The sequence below is a fragment of the Emys orbicularis genome, chromosome 7, assembly GCF_028017835.1.
Source record: "Emys orbicularis isolate rEmyOrb1 chromosome 7, rEmyOrb1.hap1, whole genome shotgun sequence".
In the NCBI taxonomy this organism is placed as follows: Eukaryota; Metazoa; Chordata; order Testudines; family Emydidae; genus Emys; species Emys orbicularis.
In genome coordinates, this window is record NC_088689.1 from 29,804,270 (window position 1) to 29,830,398 (window position 26,129).

At 40.2% G+C, this 26,129-nt stretch overlaps 1 protein-coding gene across 1 annotated transcript in view; it reads left to right on the top strand.

The window, feature by feature from the left end:
- The window catches only part of ADGRA1 (adhesion G protein-coupled receptor A1), a 491,306-nt gene that overhangs the window by 52,613 nt on the left and 412,564 nt on the right, over positions 1 to 26,129 (top strand). Inside the window, exon 2 of the mRNA XM_065407945.1 lies at positions 20,948 to 21,019. Coding sequence (XP_065264017.1) covers positions 20,948 to 21,019 — 72 coding nt within the window. The remainder of the gene's footprint in view (positions 1 to 20,947; positions 21,020 to 26,129) is intronic.

Below are 26,129 nucleotides of genomic sequence, written 5' to 3' on the forward strand. Positions count from 1 at the left end.
TGTACTCCAGGAGCATCTAAGACGAGTCTGCACCGAAGAAATGTACACACATCACTACCTTGGAAAAACAATTAAAAATGAGATCATACAGTTACTGGCAACAAAAGCCAAACAGAAGATTGTGGCAGATCTGAAGTCAGCAAGATATTACTCTGTTGTTCTGTACTGCACACCTGACATCAGCCATACGGAACAAATGACTTTAATGGTGCGTTTTGTAACAACAACAGAACCTAGTGAAAATGTCCCTGCAATGGTGACTGTCAGAGAACATTTTCTAGAATTTATTGACGTTGATGATACTACAGGAGCTGGTATGACAAATGTGCTTCTTAAAAAGCTGGAAGATACGGGAATTGCGATAGCTGACATGAGAGATCAGGGCTACGATAATGGTGCCAACATGAGAGGAAAGAACAGAGGAGTGTAGACACGGATCCGAGAGTTAAACCCTCAAGCTTTTTTTTTTTTTGGTCCATGCAGTTCTCATTCATTGAACTTGGTCGTCAGTGATGAAGCATCAGCTTCTAGTGAGGCTGCTGAATTTTTTAATGTAATTCAAAGCATCTATGTATTTTTCTCTGCATTGACTCATCGATGGCAAATTTTGAAGCAACATCTGGGAACATCCTCTCTGACCCTGAAACCACTGAGTGCCACATGATGGAAAAGTCGAGTGGAGGTGATAAAGCCTATCAAACACCAAATTGGGAAGATAGATGATGCCATAGTTGCTATTATGGAGGATAATGCTATGACAAGAACTGTTCGTGGGAGAACAGTGGCAAAGACAAATGGAATCACCAGAAAGATACATAACTTCAAATGTCTGTGTGTCTTAGTGTTGTGGCATGACATGAAATAAATGTTGTAAGCAAGAGACTCCAAGGTGTTGACCTTGATATATCTGGAGCAATGGAACAACTGGACAAAGCAAAGTCATACCTACAGTCTTACCGGTCAGATGAGGGATTTCAAAACGTTCTGAAGAGTGCACAGAAGTTGGCAGAGGAACTTCACACTGAAGCTATTTTCCCACCCATTCAAGAATACAAGAGTCACCGAAGAAGACATTTTGATTACGAGGCACGGGATAATCCCATAAGAGACCCCAAACAACAATTCAAAGTTGAATTCTTTAACCAGGTGCTAGATTGTGCAATACAGTCAGTTGAAGAACATTTCATGCAGCTCAAGGAACACAGCAGTATATTTGGCATGTTGTATGATATTCCAAAACTCCTCACTATACCTGAAGAAGACCTACACCAGCAATGCAGGGCACTAGAGACAGTGTTGACACATGATGACATGCATGATATTGATGCGAGTGATTTAGGTGATGAACTGAAAGCCCTTTCAAGATACATTTCAGCAGGATCAACTCCAAAGGCTGTTCTGGAATGTATGTGCACAAATAAGTTGACCATCCTCTTTCCAAATGCTTTTGTTGCTTTGCACATGCTTCTAACACTTCCTATAACAGTTGCCAGTGGAGAACGCAGCTTCTCCAAGCTGAAGTTAATAAAAACACATCTACGCTCCACAATGACACAGGAGAGGCTGCTCAGCCTTGCAACCATCTCAATAGAGCATGAGCTGGCCCAGACTCTGGACCTTCAGCAGGAAGCAGTTCAAATCTTTGCAACCAAGAAGGCACAGAAAACCACCACTTTGATTATTCAAACAGATAAAAATGCCAGTGTTTACTATGCAGACAAGAAAAGTTACATTTTCTGTTCAGGCATTTGAAAGTTAAGTGTTACTTAAAATTTTTGAACAAGGCATTTTAAGTTGTTAATTCTCCTTTATTGGGGTAGGTAGCAGAGCAGTATCATAAGAGGAGTAGAACAGGAAGAAGGCAGAATTGAGACCTTTCAAAGTTTTGGCCCAAGCGAGGGGACATGGGGGGCCTCATTTCAGCTCCCCGCCTCAGGTGCCAAAATGTTGTGGGCTGGCCCTGGTGTTGGTTGCACTGTGTGGGCTAGTGCAGAGGGATAGGCACATGGTCCTGCTGTCTCACTGTCCCTTTTGAATTGTCACATGATTGCAAAGGAGCAGGACTGTACTTTTGTCTGGCCCTTACATGAGATGTACAATGAAGGGAGAAGATTCCTTGTGACGACCTCCTCCCACACTGTGCATTGCATAGGATTTGGAACAGTCTGGCTCCCAATTTCTAATAAAGAATATATTTCATTATTAGGAAGCATTCCATAGTGAATGTTCTAAATGGGCATATTTGTATGCAGGCAGAAAAAGGTTTAGTTAGAACCAAACTGATTCAGAAGGTTGTGATGTATTTCATACATAGTATGTTTTAAAAAATGGAACAAATGGTTATAATTACTTGTTACTGAGGCAGATGAAAATATCTGAATTTTAAACTCTGCTGTTTATTTATAAATATATTTTAAAAAGGTTTTGAATTAAATTTAAAATGGAACTGGTTTTAACATTAAGAACCAATGTATTATTAATCAATAGCCCTCCTGGAATTAGTTTTTTTCCCCCCAGGGCTTATCAATAATTTGGTGCAATATTTTAGTGTTTCCTAATTTTTGTCATGCACAACTGCATGAAGAAGTCATAAATTCTGTACCAGGTTGTTCTGTAGAATGACAGGAAAAAAGGGCACTGGACATGTGACTAAGTTACACCACCTACCTTTGAATGGAAAGTTGCTTTATTGTATCAAGCCCTTACTGAATGACAGTATAAACCAGAAAATTGCAAATCCAAATTGATCCAAAGAGATTTTCTTCCCCCAAAGTTGTTATCTCCCAGTGTTGTGGTGGCTTTGATCAAATTACCTATAGTTTGGATGCTCTTGTTGAAACACAGGTTAGACAGTCAGGTGGTGTGCACCTTATCAATTTTTGGTTTGGTTTTTGTTGCATTTCCTTGGTTTTTTCTGGGTAACCAAAGAGAATTGCAGGAAGCTTGACAGTGGAGAGAGTCCTTATTGTACTACTACATGATTGGAAAGGCAGGGATAGGAGGGTACAAAACACTTCTATTCTACTTGTTCCAAAAAGGCCATTTATGGTTTCTAGGGATAAAGAATAGGTGTAGCTCTTTGGGCCAGGTTTGGTTCCCACGGAGCACAGCCATTTAGGCTGTTCTAAGAGAATAAATAAAATAAACCTTGAACTGTCATAACTCTTCATTGACTCCATAGTGGTTTGAAGCACAAAATTCCTGAAATAGAATCAAAACTGATTATTTTCATTAAAATAATACAGAGGGGGTTTCATGGTTCTAAACCATTATGTAGAGTAGAGCTGGTCAGGAAGTGATTAATTCCTCTTGAAAACTTTTTGCAAAAATGCAAAAAAAATTATTTTCCTCAAAAAATGTTAATGACAAAATTTGGGTTTTCATATTTAAGCCTGAAAACCAACATTTGTCAGTTTTCATTGACTGAAAAGCAAAGTTGAGGTATGGCATAAAATTTGTTTTCAAGGTTTTATGTGATGAAAACTTGAATATTAGTTGAAATGGAACATTGTGTAATAATTGTACTTTCTGAACACCCATTTTTGACAGAAGAACTTGATATATGTTAATTGTAAGACTGAAACAACAGAAACTCTTTCCAAAATGTGTAATTTGAGGTTATTGTGTCACTAGAGAGCTAATGGTTTCACCCTAAGGAAACCTCTCGCTTCATTTATTAGTGTTTATATTTTTAGGCAAAGAGTGAGGAGGAATTAAATCCCATATGAATTGTTTTAGCTTTTCATATTCCTTTTGGACTCAAACTGTCCAAAATGTTCTGATTTTCACCATAAACTGGATAGCACCCTAGCTATGTCCTGTTAACAATTAGATTCATACCTGACCTGGTGGGTCTCTCATATTTGTCATTGAAACTTCTCTATAAGTCCCCAATTCAGGAAAGCATCCCTTAAAGGGGCCTTAAATTCAGGCCTTAAAAGTGATGGTGCTTTAGTGAATTCAGGTCTAAAAGCTGAATTTATACTTCATCTATAAGAGGGACCTCCATGAAAAGCTTTATATGTTGGCTCTCCTTTTAGACTTTGTATCAGTATGTGCTGTGGATTATTTAAAATGCATAAATAAATGTTCTATTGTCAACCAGTGAGTAGAAGGGCCGCATTTTCAAACTGGTCTTCCGCATTTATATAAGCAAACTTTGTGTATGCACTCATATCAATTGTCAGATTGGAAAGTTAGAGCACAATTACAAGCCAAATATCCATTTGCAATTTCTGAGGTGGGTTTTTCAAATTTGGTGCTGAAAGTACAGTATTATGTTGGAACTGCTTTTTGTAGATTATTTCATATGGCCCTCATAATAGCAAATGTAAGTCCTCGATAGATGTGGGACAGTATTACTGTGCTGTTATGATTTTTTTTTAAATCTAGTCTTCCAGTAATAAGTAGCTTTTAAATGTCCCTGTGTTCTATTCCACATTCTTATATTTTTGATTACAAGAATACTGTAGATTCAAGGATCAACTTTTAATCTCCTTTTCTTATCCGTCTGCTCCTATGATATGCATATGCAAATATTTGTTTGGGGTACATTTATGTTCTCATATAGAAAAAATATTAACTATCAATCTTTTTTTCAATTGAGTTGCAAAGAACAGTCTTTGTTAATTTACATTCTACATTGATATTCAGATATAACTGGAAAAATATTTTTTCTAATTATGTTTGAAGCATAGTAGTGATATTGGTAAAGGATCCTGGTACACACCATCTCTAAAATACAATACAATATTTTATGAACATTTCAGTAACTTAAAGTACAAGAGATAATAGTAATTGTATGCTAGTAATTTGCTACTTGGTATTATCGTCTGATAAACTTGTAATTTAACTTGAACAATATAGAACCAGAAGCTGATCTGTTTTCAAGCTTTCACTGGTGTGTTTATTTTGGAGAAACTTTTTTCGCCACTTCCTATTCGTGCTTAAAGCTCCATTCCTTTTTGGAATTTGTGCAATTCCATGTAATCTTAAGAAAAACCACTGGACTGCTGAGCTCTGAATATTAGGTTCTTATTGACACCCATACCTCCCTGCCAAATGGCCCAAGGAGTAAAGAACAAACAGAATTTAGATGTGATAATCCTGCTCTTTCAAATGAAAGATTTTAATGTTCATTAGGATAAAGTATTTTCTCATATAGATCAGCCAGAAAGAAATGTGTGTTTGTCATGCAACAGACAGCCCTTCAATTTCCCATGGGGTTTGGCAAGTATTTAGTGAATTAGTAGCTAGGGTGACCAGACAGCAAATGTGAAAAATCGGGACGGGGGTGGGGGGTAATAGGAGCCTATATAAGAAAGACCCAAAAATCGGGACTGTTACTATAAAATCGGGACATCTGGTCACCCTATTAGTAGCTAATATACACCATCATGAGGGGAAAAAATGCCATTGCAGGTTTCACTTCAGCAAAATCCAATCTCCTAATGGTACCTTTGGGTTAAAATATGGTAGCTATAAAAGCAAGCCAATAAGATAAATGCCTACGTTGATGAAGAATTTGACTGTTGTTCCCTGTTCTTTGTTTAAGTATTCAGTTGTATTCTGCTTATGTCTGCTATAGGAGCTGAGACACATGAGTATTTGAGAGAAAATTCTGAGTACATATTTCTTGGAGACACTAAGAAATGTATGGCATGATAAACTGTAAGTAATTGAAACTGGGAAGAGCGCAGAGAAAGAAAGGATCCTGCAGAATTTGAGGGAGTTCAGTTAAGGGCCATGGGGCATGGAAAAACAACTGTATGAAGAGAGTCTGAAAAAACTTGTTTACCTTGTAAAGGAGATGAATAAGAGAGGATCTGATAAAAGTATCCAAAAGATCTAATCATATAGAAAAGGTAGATTTGGCACTTCTGTTCGCCCTGTTGCTATTTGATCTTGTGTTATGACAGTCAATGAAACTGAAAGGTACCAAACTCAAAACTGATAAAAGGAAATACCTTTTCACATAGCATGTAATTAGACTCTGGAAGTTACTGCCACAGGATGTCATTGAGGGCAAGAACTTAGCAAAATTGAAAGAGGGATTGGATATCTTTTATAGATCAGAATATCCAGAGTTAATGCAAACAACAATGTATTGAAAGGAAGATAAAGCTTAATGTTTCAGTACAATCTTTAATCTTAGAGTCTAGGGTGAAACTCTTTCATATGGAGGGCAGGCCCACATGTACCTATGTTGGGTTTCTTGTACCTTCCTCAGAAGCAGCTGTTACTGGCCACTGTTGGACTAGGGGGACCATGGGTCTGATCAGTTATGGCGATTCCTATGTTCTTGTTCGTGATTTCAAGTTAGTAGTGTTTGTAGAAGAGCAAACATTCATCGCCTTTAATGGACTAAGAGGCTATAAAATTAATAAATTGAACTATTTTCCTTATATTCAGTAGTACCATTTTTCTAATTATAGAGAGCAGTTACTGCCTCACTATTCTATTTTTCAATCTGGGGAAGGACAAGTATATCTTTTCTCCAACACCCCCAAACTTTCATCCTAGTGCAGCAGGGATAGAAGGGACAGGAGAGCCACCTGCAGAAATGCCGCTCAGCTATGGAAGCAGCACTGCTCATCTCACTACCTCCATCACAAGGCTCACTGATAAGCCTTGTATAATATCTCTGAGAGCAGCAGCAAAGGTAGAGGCAGACTTGCATACAGTAGCGGGGTGCAACTGAGAAAAGAAACAGTTCATCTCCTGGCTGCACATATGTAGATATTAGGAAACACTATTTCATTAGGAGGGTGGTGAAGCACTGGAATGGGTTACCTAGGGAGGTGATGAAATCTCTATCCTTAGAGGTTTTTAAGGCCTGGCTTGACAAAGCCTTGGCTGGGATGATTTAGTTGGTGTTGGTCCTGCTTTGAGCAGGGGATTGGACTAGACCTCCTGAGGTCTCTTCCAACCCGAATGTTCTATGATTGACCACATGGCCTTGAAAAAAGGAAATATCCTTTTTTTTTTTTTTCCCCTGGGTCCTGTCAAGGCTTGTTTTACAAAAACAGTCTTTGTAAACCATTGTAGATTCTGGCCAGTTATAGAAAGAGCTGCTGGTCAGCTAAGCCATGGAGGTTGGCTTAGGTTAGCTGAGCACGTATGTGTTTGCTTCTGGAAACTCCCTGTCTTCCATCACGTAGCATGTTGTTACCGTCACCTTACCATTCTCTGCAAGTAATCTCAAGCCAACCCTCATGCTCATAAAGAATGGATTGTGTAAGGAGTTGGATTCTAGGTGAAATCCTGGACCCGCTGAAATCCTTGGGAAAACTCACATTGCTTTCAATGGAGTCAAGATTTCACCCTCTGGTTCCAGGCAGTGTAAGTGTTGAGCCTATAAACAACTCAACAGCACTGCCACCATCTGCTGGTGGCTACTGTCCCACTCTCAGCTAATGGTTTCACTCCTCCTTATATCCTCTGCACCATAGGTGAGTGCTGAATTGTGGAAGTGTCTGCATTTCATACAATAATTAAAACCTTAACTCAAATTCAACTGGATTGCCAGACAAACAAAACAAAAATTGGTTCTTTTAATAGCATACCCCTCAACAATCCCTTTACATCCCCATCCCTTAAACTGACATCTATGTCAGGTGCCCAATAAAGAGAAGTACTATCTATTTTTATTTACTGTATTGTTAATCTTTCATATAAATCCTTTTTAAAGATAAAAATGCACCCATCTAGTACTCTGAATGCATGAATAACCTTTTTAAAAAGTATATATCTCCTCTCAAAAGCTCTTAAAGCTCTTTTCAAACATTCTTACAACTCCCACAAGAATCAAGTATTACTACATCCATTTTACAAATAGGTATACTGAAGCATAGAGACACGTAAGTGATTTAGTCAGGGTCATACAATGAGTCAGAGGCAGAGCTGGGAATAGAACCCAGATGTCCTGACCCATTCCCCAATCAGTAAACCACCACACAATTGCTATTGAGAGTCGGGCTGTTGAGATTTAATTTGCCTTATAGTGGTAAACTGGAATATTTCTTTATTCCAAAGAACGCATGATATAAGCCCTGATTTGCAAACACTTATTCTCATGCTGACAGGTTTCAGAGTGGTAGCCATGTTAGTCTGTATCAGCAAAAAGAACGAGGAGTATTTGTGGCACCTTGGAAACTAACAAATGTATTTGGGTATAAGCTTTTGTGGGCTAAAGCCCACTTCATCAGAAGCATGCAGTGGAAAATACAGAAGTGGGCTTTAGCCCACGAAAGCTTATGCCCAAATAAATTTGTTAGTCTCTAAGGTGCCACAAGTACGCCTCATTCTTTTTACTTATTCTCATGCTTAACTTCATGCAGATAGGTAGTTCTACTGAAATCAATAGGGCTAGTCATATAAAGTTAAGCACAGGAACAGGACCATACACAGGAAAATATTACAGTAGGTCTGATAGCACAGCCCAGAGGCTCAATGCTACTCATACCTTACCAAATTATACATTTTAAAAATGTGTAACTTTTGAAGTGAGATTCGTGTTCCTACTAGCATAGTCTCCTCAAGGAACATTTCAGATCATGGTTAAATTTTTAAGAGAACACCTTAAAAAGCTGTCATGAATTTAGTGTCATGAATTTTGGGGGGCAAAATTAATCTACATATTATGAGTATGCTACAAATCCATACGAATGCTACATTAAAATGTGAAATATATAGTAGAGATGTTTTAGGCAGTGCCCTGCAAATCTGCGGATATCTGCGGACCATGTTTGCGGATCGTGGGTGGATGCGGACACAAATTTTGTATCCATGCAAGGCTCTAGTTTTAGGCTTTTAGCATTGTAAGATTGTATGAGCATTAGTGAAATGTGATTGCACATTTTTTGTGCTGCCTGGATTTCTTTAACCACTGTTTATACTATCAGATTTGTTTCCATAGTCAACCACTAATGCAATAGATTTTCCAGGTGTTGAATTTCTTGGATACAGTTGATTGCATTTTTGAAGCTCTCTGCAGTGTTTCCTGTCATGACTGGAAAGCCTTTAGGTCTGACGGTATTTGGACAGTCAAATTCATCTGTATACAAACAAAGAGAAAAGAATATGCTTTACTTAAGTGGATCAGTCTGGTTTAAAGGTTTGCCAGTGCTTGACAAATACAGTAAAAGAGCCAATCATATTACTTTTCTGAAGTACTTACAGTTCCATTAGTAATGCTTTGATTCCTGCTGCTTTTCGTCCTGTTCAGTTAATGAATGTGGCCCTGTGGCTGAGGGAGCTTGTTTCAAAAGCTGTGAACTAGAACTTCCCCACTGTTAAGGAATCATACTAAGATCCTACACCGTGTGCAAGACAGACAGTGAGCTAGGTGTTCTTTTTTTTTTTTTTAAGATTTAATTCAAATGAACCAAAATCTGGGTTGGGACTAGAGTTCTGTGTTCTGCTAGTGATGTGAATGTTCAGTTTCACTGTCTGGACTGTGGTGTTGCTTGAATAAACATGCTCTCAAATGTGTTTTAGTTAATTAAAGCAGATTTGCAATGATTTATGCAAGAATTCTCTGCCCTTGTTATTTTTAATGTGACCTAACAGTCTCTCATACCACCCAGAAGGAGTGTTGTGGAAAAGCATCCAGCAAGGATAGTGAGAGAACAATATACTTTTGTTCCAAAGAAAATACTGTGTCTAGGTTTTAACCCTAGAGTTTTATTTTCCAATAAGTTTCAACTGAAGGTTTCGATTGTGTCTTTCACACCAAAAGATCCTTCTACAAACTCATGTGGTATTATCATCAATTATAATTAAATGTCTCATTTTCATCTTAAATATTATATGTGCAGTGAAACGATCAAAAGTGCAAAGAATGTTTAAAAGGCCCTTTCATTCAAATAACTCAAAATAATTTATAAACAATACTTAATCCCTACAAGATTCCTCTCCATGCATCCCACAATTCATCTGATTTGCAAACCAGTGCCATTTTCAAACCGATGTCAGGCAGCATGGAGTAAACACTATGGAGTGCTGTGTTCCTGGTGGTCATTAATACAAACTGGCTCTGCATATGCATTGGCATTGTATTGCAAGGCCTGTTTAATTACTTGGAGAGACTCCTAACTCCCAGCAGCACCCTGATGTTACCTGGAGAAAATTGTTTAAATCCCCGTCTACAGTTGTATCGTGATACTTACTGGAAGAGGTCCCCTCCCCAGCACTGTCTCTATGTCAGGGCTTTGTGGGTCAAAGACATCCTGCCTGTCCAGGTCTTCTCCTGCTCAGGGTTGTGTTCGGTGTGTTTTCGGTGGTGTCCACAACACGCTGGGGTTTCGTAGTAGTCTCCTTCATAGACATGTGTTCCAGCTCCTCATGGTAGACACAGACCACCTGAGTTCTACCAGAGATCCTGGTTTTGTTCCTGTTGTTTTTATAACCCCGTTGGAGAGCCTTTCCTTTGTTACGGCACTGGTTTGTGCCCTGGGAGTGCCCCCTCTCCTTCATGTGGCTTAGTTATGCTTATGCATATCTTGGTATTCTGGTGACTGCTGATAAGATGGAACTGGACTGTCTCGTCTGCCTAGAAGGCAAGGAAGTCCAGGACCTCAGCAATGGACCATAAAAATCATAAGGCATGGCTGCTGTATGTGGCTGCTATGTAATCAGTCTGTTACTTTGGTTATGTGAACATGCCATGAGTTAGAATTGCAAAAGGAGCACACCTGGCTGTGCATCAGCATTTAAATGGACAGGTGGCAACTGGTCAAGGTGATCCTAGGGAGTTGAGGGGCTCACAGATAAACAGACAGGCCAATGCTGGTATGCAGCAAAGCAATGTGGGATATCAGTGGGAGGACTTCCAGAGGCAGAACAGTTGATTTTTAAATGGGGCTGCATCCACACTTTGTAGAAAAACTCACCTTGAATATCAGTAAATTCATTTTCAACATGGAATAATTAATTCCAGTTGAGACACCAGATAATTTGGGGTGGGAGAGAATATTCTGTATGTGGATGCAAGGCATCTTATCTTGGAAAAAATCAAGTTAATCTGAAACAATTTTAAATCTATTTATACTCCCCAAACCCCTGTGAGCTAGGGCAGTGGTATTATCCCCAATTTACGACTGGGGAACTAAGAGGCTAAGTGACTTGTCTGTGGTGGAGTAGTGAATCTCAAGTGTAGATAAGCCCTAAATTGAGAACAGTGCCTCCGCTGGTGTGCTTGATATTTAGCTATCTCAAGAAGGAATCATGAAGGTTGTGGAGTACTGGATTCTTCATACCTTACCCTGCTGTGACATAAGGTGATTCAGAAAAAGTTACATTCTCTCTCTATTCAATGTAACATTAACTAGAGAGGGGTAAGGCAGTGGCACTCAAATCTAGACTAGCTCTAAGATTAGGGTTTGGGTCTCAGGTGGAGATGTGGTGGAGGGGATTTATGTGAAGCCGTTCTTCAAATGCCCTTTGTTCTCCTCACTGCTCCATTCCACATTTAAGCAAACACTGTGAAAGATGACTTTCACTCACGTTGCTTCTCCCCTGGGGAGCACAAGAATAGGAAAAAATAGCCAAAGGGGACAGAGCTGCGGAGGGCTACTGCAGGGAAAGGAGTGAAGCAACAGGAAGAAACATTTCTGTCTCTGAAATGATCCTTCTTCCTCTTGGAAAGAAGCTATCCTTCCTCACCTGCACTGATGGCAAGGAGCTTTTTAAGGCCTTTCTGCACTCCCTCAGCGTGAAATACAGCTGTAGGAGCATGCACAGAGCTATGGAAGCACATGCAGTGCCAATCTTTCACAAATATTCTCTTTTTAGCCCTTGAGCAACCAGAAAGTCAATACTCTCACTTCCCAGAGCTCTCAAAGAGGAAAGGAGGAGAACTGGGCTAAGCAAGGGAGGGTTCAAGTCACATAAATGACAACACTGCACTAGGGAAAATTCTCACAATTTCAGTATGAGTCACAAGCTCTTTGGTGTTTAATTTAAAGCCCCAGCACCTGGAGGCATGGGATTAGGTGAGAATTTCAGTTTTTGTTTTTTTTAAAGAAGTAAGTTTCTAACTTTTCTGGTTGCAGAGAAAATCTTGAGAACTTGAGCCAAGAGCACCCAAAAGACTCAAACAGAAGGCAAATAAAAAGATTCCTAAATGTATAATTATCCTCCCCCCCACCACCCCATTTTAAGCCATTCTAGTGAATTTGGGTCCGACGCATGGCTTTTGAATGTTTGGGGTTGGCCATATTGCTAGTGAAAAAATAATTTGCTCAAGAGATGGGAGTTTGGTAAAAGAATAGGGAGGTACTAAAGGTGGAGTGAGGACAGGTGAGGATTGGGAGAATAAGAATATCAATGACTACAGAATTTAGCTCGTAAAATGCTTTCTTAGATTGTGAACTCCTCCAGGAGGAGTACTGACACTTACTTGTTTAGGGAATGTTTTGCACACTTATGATAGTCTAATAGACATTGCTGTTAGAAAAATATTTCTTGAAATTGTTTGTTTTCCTTCTGCTCAAACTCATCTGGGTAGACACCATGATTTACTTTGTTTGTAAATTTCCATACAGACAAAAAGTGACGTGTATATAAAAATACTCCCAATTCTCCTTAGAACACCTCAAACACCAGTTCCCTCTCTATCCTGTTCAGACATCAATATCTGTAGGTGGCTAGCAATCCTATTTATTCATTTAGGGAAGCTGTCAATACTTCATTCTTTCCTTGTAAGTCAGTCTTTCTGGACCTTTAATAATTTTGTTATAGTTCTCTAAATCCCCTCCAACTGGTTAAGGTTAATATCCTTCTGGAATTCAGCTATCCAAGCTATGTGTGCTATTTTAGTTTTGGTATCATCAGCATCTTAAAGAATGGGACTGTTATTGTCCTCATCCATGACAATGATGTTTATCTCTGCATATGTAGCCCACAATTGCAATGGCTTTTTTACCCCCTGCTATTTTGTGTTGCAAGCTCTATTCTAAGTTGTTGTTATACTACAACTGTCAAATGAATTATGCATACTGTGGGGATAAACGTTATATGTTGTTTACTTGGAAGAAGCATTATAAACCTTAAAAATAGTCTGTCATTTTATACCACAGAATCTCAATGTAAATGTTCCCCACCCCACTTTACGCCAATTCAGCAAAGATATTTTTAAATGTCACTCTCACCTCCCACACTTTTTCCAACTGCTGATTTATGGGGTACCTGGTTCTGCCCCCCGCCTTCTCTCTGCCTAACAGTCCTATCTCTGCAGTTCTAATGCAAAGAGATGAAACAACCTAGAACATGACACATCCAGTCCATTATTAGTCTTCCAAAGAAAGATTCATTAATATTTATTGCTGTAATTTTGTTCTAATAAAAGATGAGGGCAACCACTCTATCCTGGAATTGAAATAGTTTTGTCAGCTTGTCATGCACAAGATTTGAAATACAATCTGAAAAGATTCCAACCTAAGCAGTGAGCCTATAGAAAGATGTAATGTCAAGTGGACTTGCTACATTCTCATATCTGTTTACAACACCAATACATAGTAACATAAGAAATGCTTGTGACACTCATTGTCTAATGACAGAACTAACTTCCTAATAGCTTTCTATCCTGGGAAGGAGTGATTTTAAAAATGATTTGGTGGTTGTGGTGGTAATCAGCTGAACATGAGCTCCTGGAATGATGCAGTGGCCAAAAGAGCTAATGTGATCCTTGGATGCATAAACAGGGGAATCTTGAGAAGGCGTTAGAGAGGTTATTTTACCTCTCTATTTGGCACTGGTGTGACCACTGCTGGCGTACTGTGTCCAGTTCCTGTGCTTATAATTCAAGAAGGATGCTGATAAATTGGGGAAGATTCAGAAAAGAGTTGTGATAATGTTTAAAGGATTAGAAAACATGCCTGATAGTGATAAACTCAAAGAGCTCAATCTATTTAGCTTAGCAAAGAGAAGGATGGGGTGACTTTATTACATTCCCTGAGTATCTACATGGGGAACAAATATTTAATAATGGGCTCTTCAGTCTAGCAGAGAAAGGTATAATGTGATCCAATGGCTGGAAGCTCAAGCTAGACAAATTCAGACTGAAAATATGGTGTACATTTTTAATGATCAGAGTAATTAACCCCAGAACCATTTACCAAGGGTTGTAGTGGATTTGCCATCATTGACTATTTTAAAATCAAGACTGGATATTTTTCTAAAAGATATGCTCTAGTAATTAAATTGGGGTGATTCTATGGCCTGCGTTATACAGGGTCCCATCTGGCCTTGGAATCTATGAATCTATAAGGGATGTCTAGGCCTATAAATTAACCTTATTCCATCAGAAAATTGAAGGATGACGATACATTGAGGTCACAGTCAGATGGCACATAATCAGGATTTGTCGCCGAATTTGTTCCACTGGTTGGATCATTAACTTGTCTGGGCCAGGTACTGATAGGGAGTGTGACATGAACACTGATCCTGGCCTTGACCACCTTTATCAAAAACGGTTTTCAACAAAATCTAAAGACAGGAGCTGTCTTCTTGGATTTGACCGCTGCCTATGACAGTTTTACACAGAGGCCTTTTGTTTAAACTCTCTTGCATTGCCCCACATTGGGTGGTCGAAGTAGTAGAGCTCTTTCTCCAAAATAGGCAGTTTAGAGTATGTGTGGGCAACTGCTGTCGCTCTTGGAAGTGTCAGATCAACAGTCTTCCTTAAGGCTCAGTTCTTTCGCCAATTATTGTTCAATGTGTACCTCAGAGACCTGCCAACTACACCCTCACGCAAGTTTATCTATGCCAACAACATCTGCTGCAGCTACCAAGTTCAGTCCTTCTCAGAAATTAACAGGGCATTGAATGATGATATGAAGCTCATGGCAGACTATTATAGTCGATGGCATCTGCTGCTGAGCTTTTCCATGATCGTTTCTAGTGTATTTCATCTGTGTAATGCAAGTACAAGTCATGAGTTAAACATTTTCCTCAGTGGCCAACACCTTCAGCATGATCCAAATCTGGTTTACCTCAATGTGACATTGGATAGGTCATTAATGTACTGCAACCACTTGAGGAAGATGGCAGCCGAAGTCAACACTCGGAACAATTTGCCATAAATTTGCCTGGTTCAACCTCGGGTGCGAGTGCCTGGACACTTAGAACATCAGCCCTTGCCCTCTTCTATTCAACAGCAGAGTACTATGCTTCTGTCTAGTGTTGCTCATCTCACACGAGGCTGCTCAATGTAAAGCTTAACAAAGCTATGAGTATTGTTACCATGACTTTACAGGCAACTCTGTTGCCATGGCTATTGATACTTAATAACATAACACCGCCCCATATTCACTGTGAGAAGGCCTCTGTCATGCTGCTGGCCAACATCTGTGAGAATAGCAACCTGCCTTTCTATGCAGAACTCTTCAACCATCGGCCAGCTCGCCTGTTTTCTAGACGCCTTTTATGGTCATTTATGGCACCACAGGACATGACAGTGGAATCTGCTTGACACAATGACTGATCAGTGACGACAGTCATTGATTACTCTTTCATCACTGACCCATCTGTCCATCAGGTTTTGATCTACCAAGGTCCCTGTGGTCATCTCTGAACCGATTTTGAACAGGACAGGGCAGCTATGCGGCCAGTCTCTTTAAATGGGTTTTTTTCTAATGACCTGTGATGCAGCTGCTGTCAACTTGAGGCTCTAGCATATCTTTGAGTGCCCACTGACGTATTTCGACGATGGGCTACTGGCCCTCCACCTGGCTCATGATGACACCATCAAATGGCTGACTTCAATGCACATATGTTGATATATATTCCACCAGAATGAATTGTTGCTTTGAAAGCCCATGTTTCCTGAGTGTCAGGGTTATTCCACTCATTCTGTAGCTGCTACTTTGTTAGAGTCAGACGCTCAGTTAAAGAGATGGAAAGGTACAGTCTGATCTCTTTACTCCTTCACCAAATCCTATCAGACTAACACCTTTGCCTCAACATGGGTCTTTGGGTCAGAGTGCTGAGAACAGTTGTCTCTGAGTGAAGGACTACCTGACAAATTCCTCTACACTTCTGTAGCACAAAATCTATGCAGACACTAAATCTTTACCTGCAAATAAAATTCCATTATCTCAAGATATACCAGTATCAAAGACTCTCCATGATCTTGTCACTGATTTTTTTTTTCTTTAACCTACCATTGGTTATTGATTTAATGTTTAGTCTCTTATATTCCCAGACCAAGGACTATTTTAAAACAGGAGTTTCACTGAACTTCGTATCCAAAAAAACTAGCACAGCTTATGCAGCCCTACTCCTGCTGAGTCTGTCCAGAGCAAGCACCAAAAACCTCTTTTCCTGCAACCACACACTGCTCCCTAGAGCGGTCTCCTTTGGACTCCTTATTAGACCTCCACTCTGTAAAGGGACAGGGTGCAGATAGATATAACCCTGGCATTCCCTTATGAGTGCTACAGCTACTCTTTTTTTATATTTTGACCTTATGACTTAGGGGCGTTTTTATATTAATATAATTGGTATGAGTCCCCATCATAAGTTCCAATTGTGGTGGAATCTTTATCTGGGTAAAACGTTTAAAAGTCCTATTCCATATCAAGAAGCCTAGAATCCGTAGTACTAAAATATCTGATTGGTTTAGTGTTTCAGCCCGCTAGTATGTGTCTGTCACTGACCCACGAATGCTGGATCAGGATACAGGAATATTACTTCAAGGTACTTTTTTGGAAAAGAAAAGTTGGAAAGCTGGAAAGTATCTTTTTTGGAGGTAGAGGGGAAATGCAGGTAGGGCAACATAGAAAATTTGCCAGGAAACTATTTAGAAAAAGTAAAACATTTAAACACAAACTCTTTTAGAAGTGGCACTTGAAGAAATAAAACATTTATCTTCTAAATGTTTGTCTCATTTGAATAAAAAATTAAAAATGCAAGGCTCCTAGCACACAGCTGTAAACTGATAATTACTTTAACATAGCAAGTAGGCAGCTGTTTTAGCAATATGTGTTTTATCACTGAAATCAACTAACACATCTGAAAATATAGGACAAGTGAAAATGCTGAGATAGTAGATCGTAACTGTGAAATATTTAACATGTAGTGTTCTGCTGTGATTTATAAGGAGAAAAAACCCCCCTCAAGTTAAAGGTTAATGTTCTCTTATCAAAATAATCACAAGTGCATCAGTTTCTGATGTTATAAAAACACAGCATACATTACAACTGCCGATTTATAATTAAGTAACTAGGTACATAAAAACAAGAATCCTATAGATAACTACATTAAAAAAGATGCTTCTTTGTGTTTATTTTTCTACATCACTTCTAGATTTTGTCTCTGTTTACAAACAAAATGCTGCATTTGGCTACAAGCAGACTTAGAAGCATATTTACAAAAAAACAAAGGGGTGAGAAAATATAACATTCTTCGACTCACATGTAGTACATCTTTCATACTTTCAGGTGCTTTGGTAAAGAAAAGAATGTACTGAGGTTTTCAGAATAAATTGAACTTTGAGTACAGACCTCAGGCCAGGCTTCTGTTACATGGAAGAGTTTATTGTTTAACCTTTTGCATTTAAAATTCCTATTCCTATTCCATATCAAGATACTCCACAATATGGCCACATGACTCTCTTTCCTATCCCCACACTGAATATCCTTAGCAAAGAAGATTAAGTATGTAATACATTATATTGTATTGTACAATATTGCTAGATAACTTAAATTTTGCCAGTGCTGAAGTTCATACTATTAACAGAACAGTCTAACTTGGTGACTGGCTTTGTTTATGAGGAAACCATTTTCATCTGCTCTATCTGGATATTACGCTTTTCTGAAGCCATGATTTATTAATATTCCACCCACCAAAATTTTTGCATTTTTGGCTTGAATTGCATATTTTAACTATACTTAATTAAGTAAGCATTTGCTGTCTTTACATTATCATGTTTATAAAACCTTCTTGGCAGTTGACGTATACAAGATGAGGCAGTGGAGAAAAATAAACTGTTGGAAACCTAGTCACTATGCAAAGGTCTGTATACAGTTTAAGGTTAAGTTTAGAAATGCAAAATTAATTAGTTCTAATTTTTAAACTTTTTGGGGGGATTCACATTGGTCTTTTAAAAATGAGAATTTTGAAGACCAAAAGAATCATGTTTAAGAAAAAATAAAATAGGCAAACATAGTGACTGGATGTGACCACATTGTTTAACTTAAAACAACCATGTTTTATTAGCATCATGAAGATATTTTCCTTCACTATGTTCCCAGTCCAAGGAAATTGCCTTATGCAGATAATTTAATATTGGATTGTATCTACGCTATTAGGGCCAAACAGAAGCAAATTCAGGTGGTGGACAGTATGAAACACACATTATATTGACAAATGGAGTTTGTCAGCAGAGTTAAATCTTGTCTCTATATCCAGAATATAATTATTTGAAAACTGGAAAAACCAAATGATATATACATATAAGGGCAAATATCTGAAGACAGGAATGCATGTAGCATACCAAAGTGAGATGGGAGTTCTAAGGTACACAGATCTTTCTAAATCTGGATCATACTGAACAGTCCAAGTGTAATATTTATACTCCCTGCCATAACAATATACCTCAAAATACGATCTCTTCATAACACAATATATAGCCAAATGACACAATGTATAATACAAAGTAGAATTTCATGTTTTGAGCTTCCAAAGCCAAGCCAGTCTTACCTTGGGGACTTCATTTTCCATGGGCTGATTCAAACTCTGCTGGTCTTAAAAGTTTAGATCAATAAAAGGGAAGGAAAGAATTAAAAAACAACACCAAAAAAACCCTAAAACCTAAAAGAGCAGCAAAATTCTACAGTATGTGTCAAATATTCAGTTTAAATGCTTAATTTTAAAACTATTCAACCCATATGCATCAAATATGGCTGCCTTAGATGTTCAGGAGATTATAAAACAAAATCAGAACAAACACTAGCCCTGTTTTGACTTTGACCTTTAATTAACAATCCCATAACAGAGCACATGCTTAATCTGTGGCGTTTATTTGCTAATGTTGCTTAGGTTATGTTTAAGATTTTGTGTTATACTGTGGAAGAGAGTTGATGTGTTGTGTGTAGTATGTTTCCTTATCTGATGGAGATCTTGTGAAAATGGGGAGTCATCCTCAGTGGAAATGTTCTCTGAGGATGTAAGGATACAGATAAGGGTTGCTGCATACCTAAGGATTTCCTTGCTTTTAAGGATTTGAGTTGGGGGGGGGAGGGAGGCAAGTGTCACACTTAACCAGCCTTAATTCCTTTTAAACTAACTTCTTGTTTATGGAATCTATTTAAATGAGATGCACTGCACTGATACATACTTCTGATGAGTTCCTTATTTTGAGGGCTGTCACTCAATATAGTCCTAAAGTTATACACAAATTGGGCATCCCCTCATTTTTATTGTTGAAAATTATTTACATTAGTCTCAAAAAAGTCATGACTCATCAAGAGTTATTTACGCGACAGGATTGAATTCCAAAGCATATTACGTTTTCCTGCCTGGATAATTATTTTTGTGTCCCTCATTTTGGGAGTTTATCACACACTGTGTTCCACATTTGGGCCTTGGCAGGTTGAGAGATTATGTCTATGCAAAATATGCTGGTGCACAACATCTCAATGTTTTATATTAATATTTTATTGATTCACCCCCTTGAAAAAATCAGGGATGGGGGGAAGGGAAAGGAATGGAAAGGAAGGGAAAGGAAAGGAAGAAGGGTGGGTAGGAAGGGGAAAGGAGAGCGACATCTTAGTGTCCATCCACTAGGCATCAATCAAACATTTCAAAAAAGTCAGACCAAATCTTTTCAAATTTGTCTGCGATCCCTCTTCTCCGAAATTTTACCCACTCTTTAGCTGCCAGCTCAGCCAAGTCACTGTGCCAAGCTCCTACCCCTGGAAGCAGTCTGCTCGTCAGTCTAAGCAATATGAGTTGTTTGGCTACAAGCACTGCTATAGAGAACCAAACTTTCCGTAAGTTGTGGCGTTTTCAAGGTGATGGGCTAGATTCCAAAACACGGTTCTTGATGTAGTTTTTAAGGAGGTATCCATTATCATATTAATCGTCCTGCTTGCTTCTAGACAAAAAGATTGTATCCTGGGACAATCCTAACGTATGTGAGCCAATATGGCTCTGAGACACCCACATCTCCAGCAGCAGTCTGTTCTGGCAAGACCTCTGCGCTCTCAAAATAAGCGTTCATTATATTTTAATTATAGTAGGAAATACTAGGAGATAAATTACTACTAGATAAATTAGCATCTGATAGGTTTAAAATAACATGCTATATGAAAGAAAAAAAGAATCTTTTTCTCTGATAAATGTGGAAGGGTTTTTGTTCTGCTACTTTAGAAAAGTAGATTTGAATCTCCTGCAAAACCTAGAACTGTGTGGGGAGGTACTTCCCTCTAGCTCCAGTTCAGTGCGGTAGGGAGCAGATTATTGCTGTTGGGCGTATGGATCTGAAAATAGGGAGATGGGGGAAAGGTTCATCACCGTTGTAGCAGGTCCCAAGTAATTCCACTATTGTCCTGTTGCCTGGAGAAAGCGGTTTCTTCGTATACCCCCGCCTTCCCTCCACCCTCATCCACACACCCAGCTTGTTGACTTATGCAAGCATAAAAATTAACATTCACAAGCTGTTCTTCAAATGTGTGCTGTGCAGATGTCTATTAATTTCACAGTTTTCACACGGAACCACGCTGCACTTGTTGACTTACTTGCTTGTTAAACAGGAGAATGTTGAAGATGTAACTTTATACTTGTGAAAATGATTATTATATTTACTGCTATAAAGAAAAATGCAAATGAAGCAGAGAATTTTGTGATTAGTATTTTACAGCGACATCGATTACTGTAATTACATGTTCTTACTCAGTGAAATTATCATGATCTGTTAACCAGATTCTTTTATGACTTTTTGCAGAATTCTGAGTAACAACAAGATCTTGTGGTTAAAGAATGGCTCTTTCTTTGGACTGAGATCCCTGGAGAGACTGTGAGTAACTGTTCAGCCTCTGTTCACTTTCCATTCAAAATGTTTCTCATATTTGAAATGTAAAACAAACAACAGGTAATAAAATTCAGAAGTTCTTAGATGTATATTAGAATAGGGTTTCTAGGCAATCATCAAGTTAATAAACAAGAGAAATGAGTGAACTTGGATGGAGATGAAAAATGCAGGGAAGCACTACCATCAATTTGGAACTAAAATAAACATGAAGCGAAAGGCTTGCATTGCACTGCATACCCAATCAAAGTGAAGACTGGCGTATATAATATATAGTCTGGCTTATTTAACTTTATAGTTCCCAACACTTCCTTCTGTTTTGAATAATTTCCTGTGCAAAGAAATTGGGCAGCATTTATTTCTTGAGTGGGTCATAAAATTTGGTAAAGCTCCATTACAGAGTATTTGTAACTCACAGATTTTTAAAAAGAAAGATGCATTGCTTACTCTGTTTCATTTATTCAGGAGTACCCAAATGAGTTTAGAGAGAGAATCTAAGAACCTCCCGTGAATAAATCAGCAATAAAATAGTTCTTTGAGTGCTGGTACCTATGTGTTTTCCATTGTGGGGAATGCATGTGCACCATGAGCCTGAAATCAGAATTTTTTAGCAGTGTCTTTTGGGCTGCATCTTTACCATTTGCCCCTTTGCTCTCCAAGTTGAGGGCATAAAGGGCGGTGTGGCCCAACTGCTGCTCCAGTTCCATCTTACCACTGCATGATCTGAGATGGAACTTCTCCAGTGTTCCCAAAGCTTCTCCTTTTTGAATGAGTAAATATATCATTTTAAATCACTTAAATAGTTTCCATTAGTTTAGTACAGTATTAGTGTTAGTTACAGTAGAACCTCAGAGTTGGGAATGGAGGTTGTCCGTAACACTGAAATGTTTGTAACTCTGAACAAATTACAGTTCGGGCTCCAGATCCAGCAGCTGACACTCCAGGGCAGGCTTCAGCAGCATCTCAGCTTCCTCCTCAGCGCCGGCAACATCCTTGCAGGCAGCTTCTTTCCCTGGGTCGGAATGAGTTTGCCAGCTTGTGTGTGTGTGTGTGTGTGTGTGTGTGTGAGAGAGAGAGAGAGAGAGAGAGAGAGAGAGAGAGTGAAAACAGCGCCTCTCCCTCCCAGTGTGGGGTGGTGAGGGGTGAAAGCGGTGCACACTGTGGCTGCCCCGTGCATGGGGGTGGGGTGGGGACAAGCAACCCAGATGTGCCTACCTTTAAGATGCAATACAGGCACAGTACACTATTTGCTTTTTTGTGGTTGTCGCTGCTGCTGCTTAATTGATTACTTCCGGTTTCACATGGTGTCCGGTTGATCGGTCAGTCCGTAACTCTGGTGTTTGTATCTGGAGAAGCCCACATTGTCTGCAGGTGCAACACCTACCAATCCTTTCCCAGCTGAACTAAACGGGCACGGGAAGACAGACTCAAGAAACACTTAATGGAATGTGCTCTGAGGCCACAGTTTGACCCAGACTGATCAGACCCCTTTCTCCTCTTCCCCTCCCCCCTCCACCTCCAGGTACACCAACAAGCATGCCACCAAGCTTGGTATAGGATATGGAAGGAAAGCTGATAGTTGGATCATCTTGGAAGTCTTCTGCAGATGCAGCTGATGCAGCATCATGAGCCATGGCTTTATCAATAGCTATGCACAGGGCATTATGGCTTCACTGTTCGGGATTTCCTCACAATGTACAATCCAGGGAGGACCTGCCCTTTGAATGGAATCTCTTTAGCAACAAACCAGATGAAGTCTTTGCACTCATTTAAAGACTCAAGAGCATCCCTCCTTGGAATTGGCCTGAAGAGAAAGTACCACAAAACCATATCCTATAGACCTCATACAGTGCCCCAGCCCTCATAAGCCTCCATGGAAGAGGCAGATGATACACCAGGGATCAGCAACCTTTGGCACCGGGCTGGTTTGTTTACCTGCCGCGTCCGCAGGTTCAGCCGATCGCGGCTCCCACTGGCCACGGTCTGCCGCCCCCATTGGCCTGGAGTAGCGAACCGCGGCCAGTGGGAGCCGCGATCGGCTGAACCTGCGGACGCGGCAGGTAAACAAACTGACCCGGCCCGCCAGGGTGCTTACCCTGGCAGGCTGCGTGCCAAAGGTTGCCGATCCCTGTGATACACCATAGTTAACAAATGACTCTTCCAACACCTTTCCAGCCTCAGCCCCAGGTCAATAAATACTTTTGATGAGACCTTTTGGGAGCCATGATCAACAGATGCTATTCACGCTACCCAAGTCTTCTCTTCTTCAATTTCTTCACTTTTTCCATACTTGGCAGGACATCACAACAGACAGATGAAAACTTGATATAATATTATCAGGGTACACCAAATTCCTCTCTCTTCCTCCTCCAAACCTTGCTTCCCTGTCTCTGTTCAGGGATCCCTCTCATAGGAGGAGACTTGTCCAAGTAGTAGTCTCCCTCCTCATTCAAAGAGCCATAGAACCAATACCTCTACAACACCGAGGGAAGAGGTTCTACTAAAATTTCTTCCTCAGATCAAAGAAGAAAGGGGGCTGCAGATCTAAGACAATGCAGTATTTTTATTTGCAAGCTGAGATTCAGAATGCTTCCTTTGGCATCTATCATCCAGTCATTGTACAGAGGGGATGGGTTTACAGCTCTAGATATGAAGGACGCCTATTTTCACATGGACATCCACCCATCTCACAGATGGTTCCTGTGATTCACTTTGGGGAATGACTATTTCCAATACAAGGTGCTTCTGTTTAGCTTGGCAATGATGCCAAGGGATTACCAAAGTTCTCAGTTGCAGCAGCTCACTTCTCTTGTCAATGGTCATCAGTCTTCTTCTACCTAGAGGACTGGTTACTGACAGGGAAGTCCTACCAAGAGGTGCTGTCAGCAACCAAGGACAACATCCTGCAGTCTCTAGGATTGTGCATAAATATTGAAAAGTTCTTTTTCATGCCAACCCAGTCTATAGATTTTATAGGAACAACCCTGAACTTGATTGCAGCCAAGGCATTCCTCCCACAGGAAAGGCTCCAGGTGTCAAACCTCTTGCCATGCAACTGAGAGAGCCCACAGTTGCAAATGTACTCCTGTCTCACCCTCCTGGGTAACAGTGTCTTATACTTATGTAACCTCATTTGGGAGACTGTCTTCAGGCTGGCTTTGCTCAGACAGTATAAACAAACTAATCTCCCTCTGTCAAGAAATGAGGGCCTCCCTGAATTAGTGGGAGAACAAGGACCATCAGAGTTTTGTTCACTCTGACTTTACCACAGAAGTCTCTCATCGCGGACACCTCTGTTTTTGGCTAGGATGCCCACCTGGGTGAATGTTCAGCACAAGGCATTTAGTCAGTGAAAGAAGCCACAATGCCCATAAACCAGCTTGAACTCAGAGTGGTCTGAGAGGCTTCCAAAGAGTTTCTCCCCATCATGAGGTCTCACCACATTCTAGTGATGTGGGCCAACATCGCCATGCTATTCTATGTAAACTAACATGGAGGAGTGAAATTCACCCCCCCATACAAAAGCTGTAGAACTCTGGAACTGGTGTATTTGACATCAGATAATTCTGTCAGCAGTGCACATACTGAGAGTACCCAACACCCAGGCAGACATCCTCAGCAGGGTGCCTCTCTCAGGACCACGAGTGACTGCTTCATGACTCAGTAGATCATATTCCATCTTTGGGGCTCTTTGTCCTGCAACCTCTTAGCATCCTACAAGAACAAAAAGTGTGTGAATTACTACTCTGGGGGACTTTGGGTCAGAACTTCATGGGAGATGCGCTTCTGGTCCCTGGTCAGGACAAATAATGTATGTCTTTTCCCCCCAGCCCCTTATTTCCTCGTTTCTTGAGGAAAATCTGGCAGGCCAAAACATGGGTCATACTGATCACTCCCATTTGGCCCAGACAATTCTGGTTTCCCAGCCTCCTTCAGTTGTCAGCTCATCTGCATGTCACTTTCCAGAACCTGTTGATGCAGCACAAAGGCAGTATCAAGCATTCCAGTCCAGACTGACTACATCTGACAGCTTGGTATTTGGATGGGCATCAACCTGGAGACTGCGCTCAGGAGATGTCTAGTCTATTCTCAACAATAATAGAAGGGAGTCTACTAAACAATTGTTGTGTAGCCCAGTGGAAAAGATTTTCCATCAGGGCTCATAACCAGGAGCGCCGCCAGCTTTTCTGCCGCCCTAGGTGGCGGAAGGTCCCGCCCCGAAATGCCGCCCCCCACAGAGGCGGCGGAAGGTCCCGCCACCGAAATACCGCCGCGGTCACCGCCCCCCAAATTGTAGTGCCCTAGGCAACCGCCTAGGTCGCCTAATGGTTTGCGCTGGCCCTGCTCATAACCACTACACTTATCCAGAAGAATCAGACATCTCTGCTATCCTGACCTACCTCCTGCCCCTAAAGACTTCAGGACACACTTTCAACTTAGTACATGTTCATTTGGCAGCTATCCACACCTGCCGTCCCCCCATTGATGACTACTCCAATTTTGCCCATCTGATAACGATCCACTACCTTGAAGCTTACTTTGGATCTTTCCTCCTGTAAGCAAGCCAACTTCAATGTGGGATCTTAATCTTGTTCTAGTGGCACTCATGAAAACTCTGTTTGAACTATTGGCCTCCTGCTCACTATTTTTTAAGATGTGTGGTCCCTGTCTGTATTCCACTACCTACCCTCTGTTCCCTCTACTTCAGCTCATGACTTTATTAGCCATAAAGAAGGAACTGGAGCAGTGGTCAGTCTGCACCACCCATTATGCCCTTGGTTTGGAGCATGAGGAGGCAAAAGGCACAGGTGTGGAACAGTGGCCGCTGCTGAACAAATTTCCAATCTCAGGTGCGTGGTGCATATGCATACTCCACAGTGGAATACAAATGGGGACCAGCGCATCTAGAAGTACTCAGGTTATAGAACAGGTAAATAATCTCACTTTGTATAGTGAAATACAACTGTTTGTTTTCTGTTCATATTTAGATAAATCACTTGGAAATAATCTACAGAGTTAGAAACTAGTCTATAGAGTTATTTTTTTTCAATATCCGTGGGCAACTAATTTTGCCAAGGTATCTAAATTGGGTAAGAAT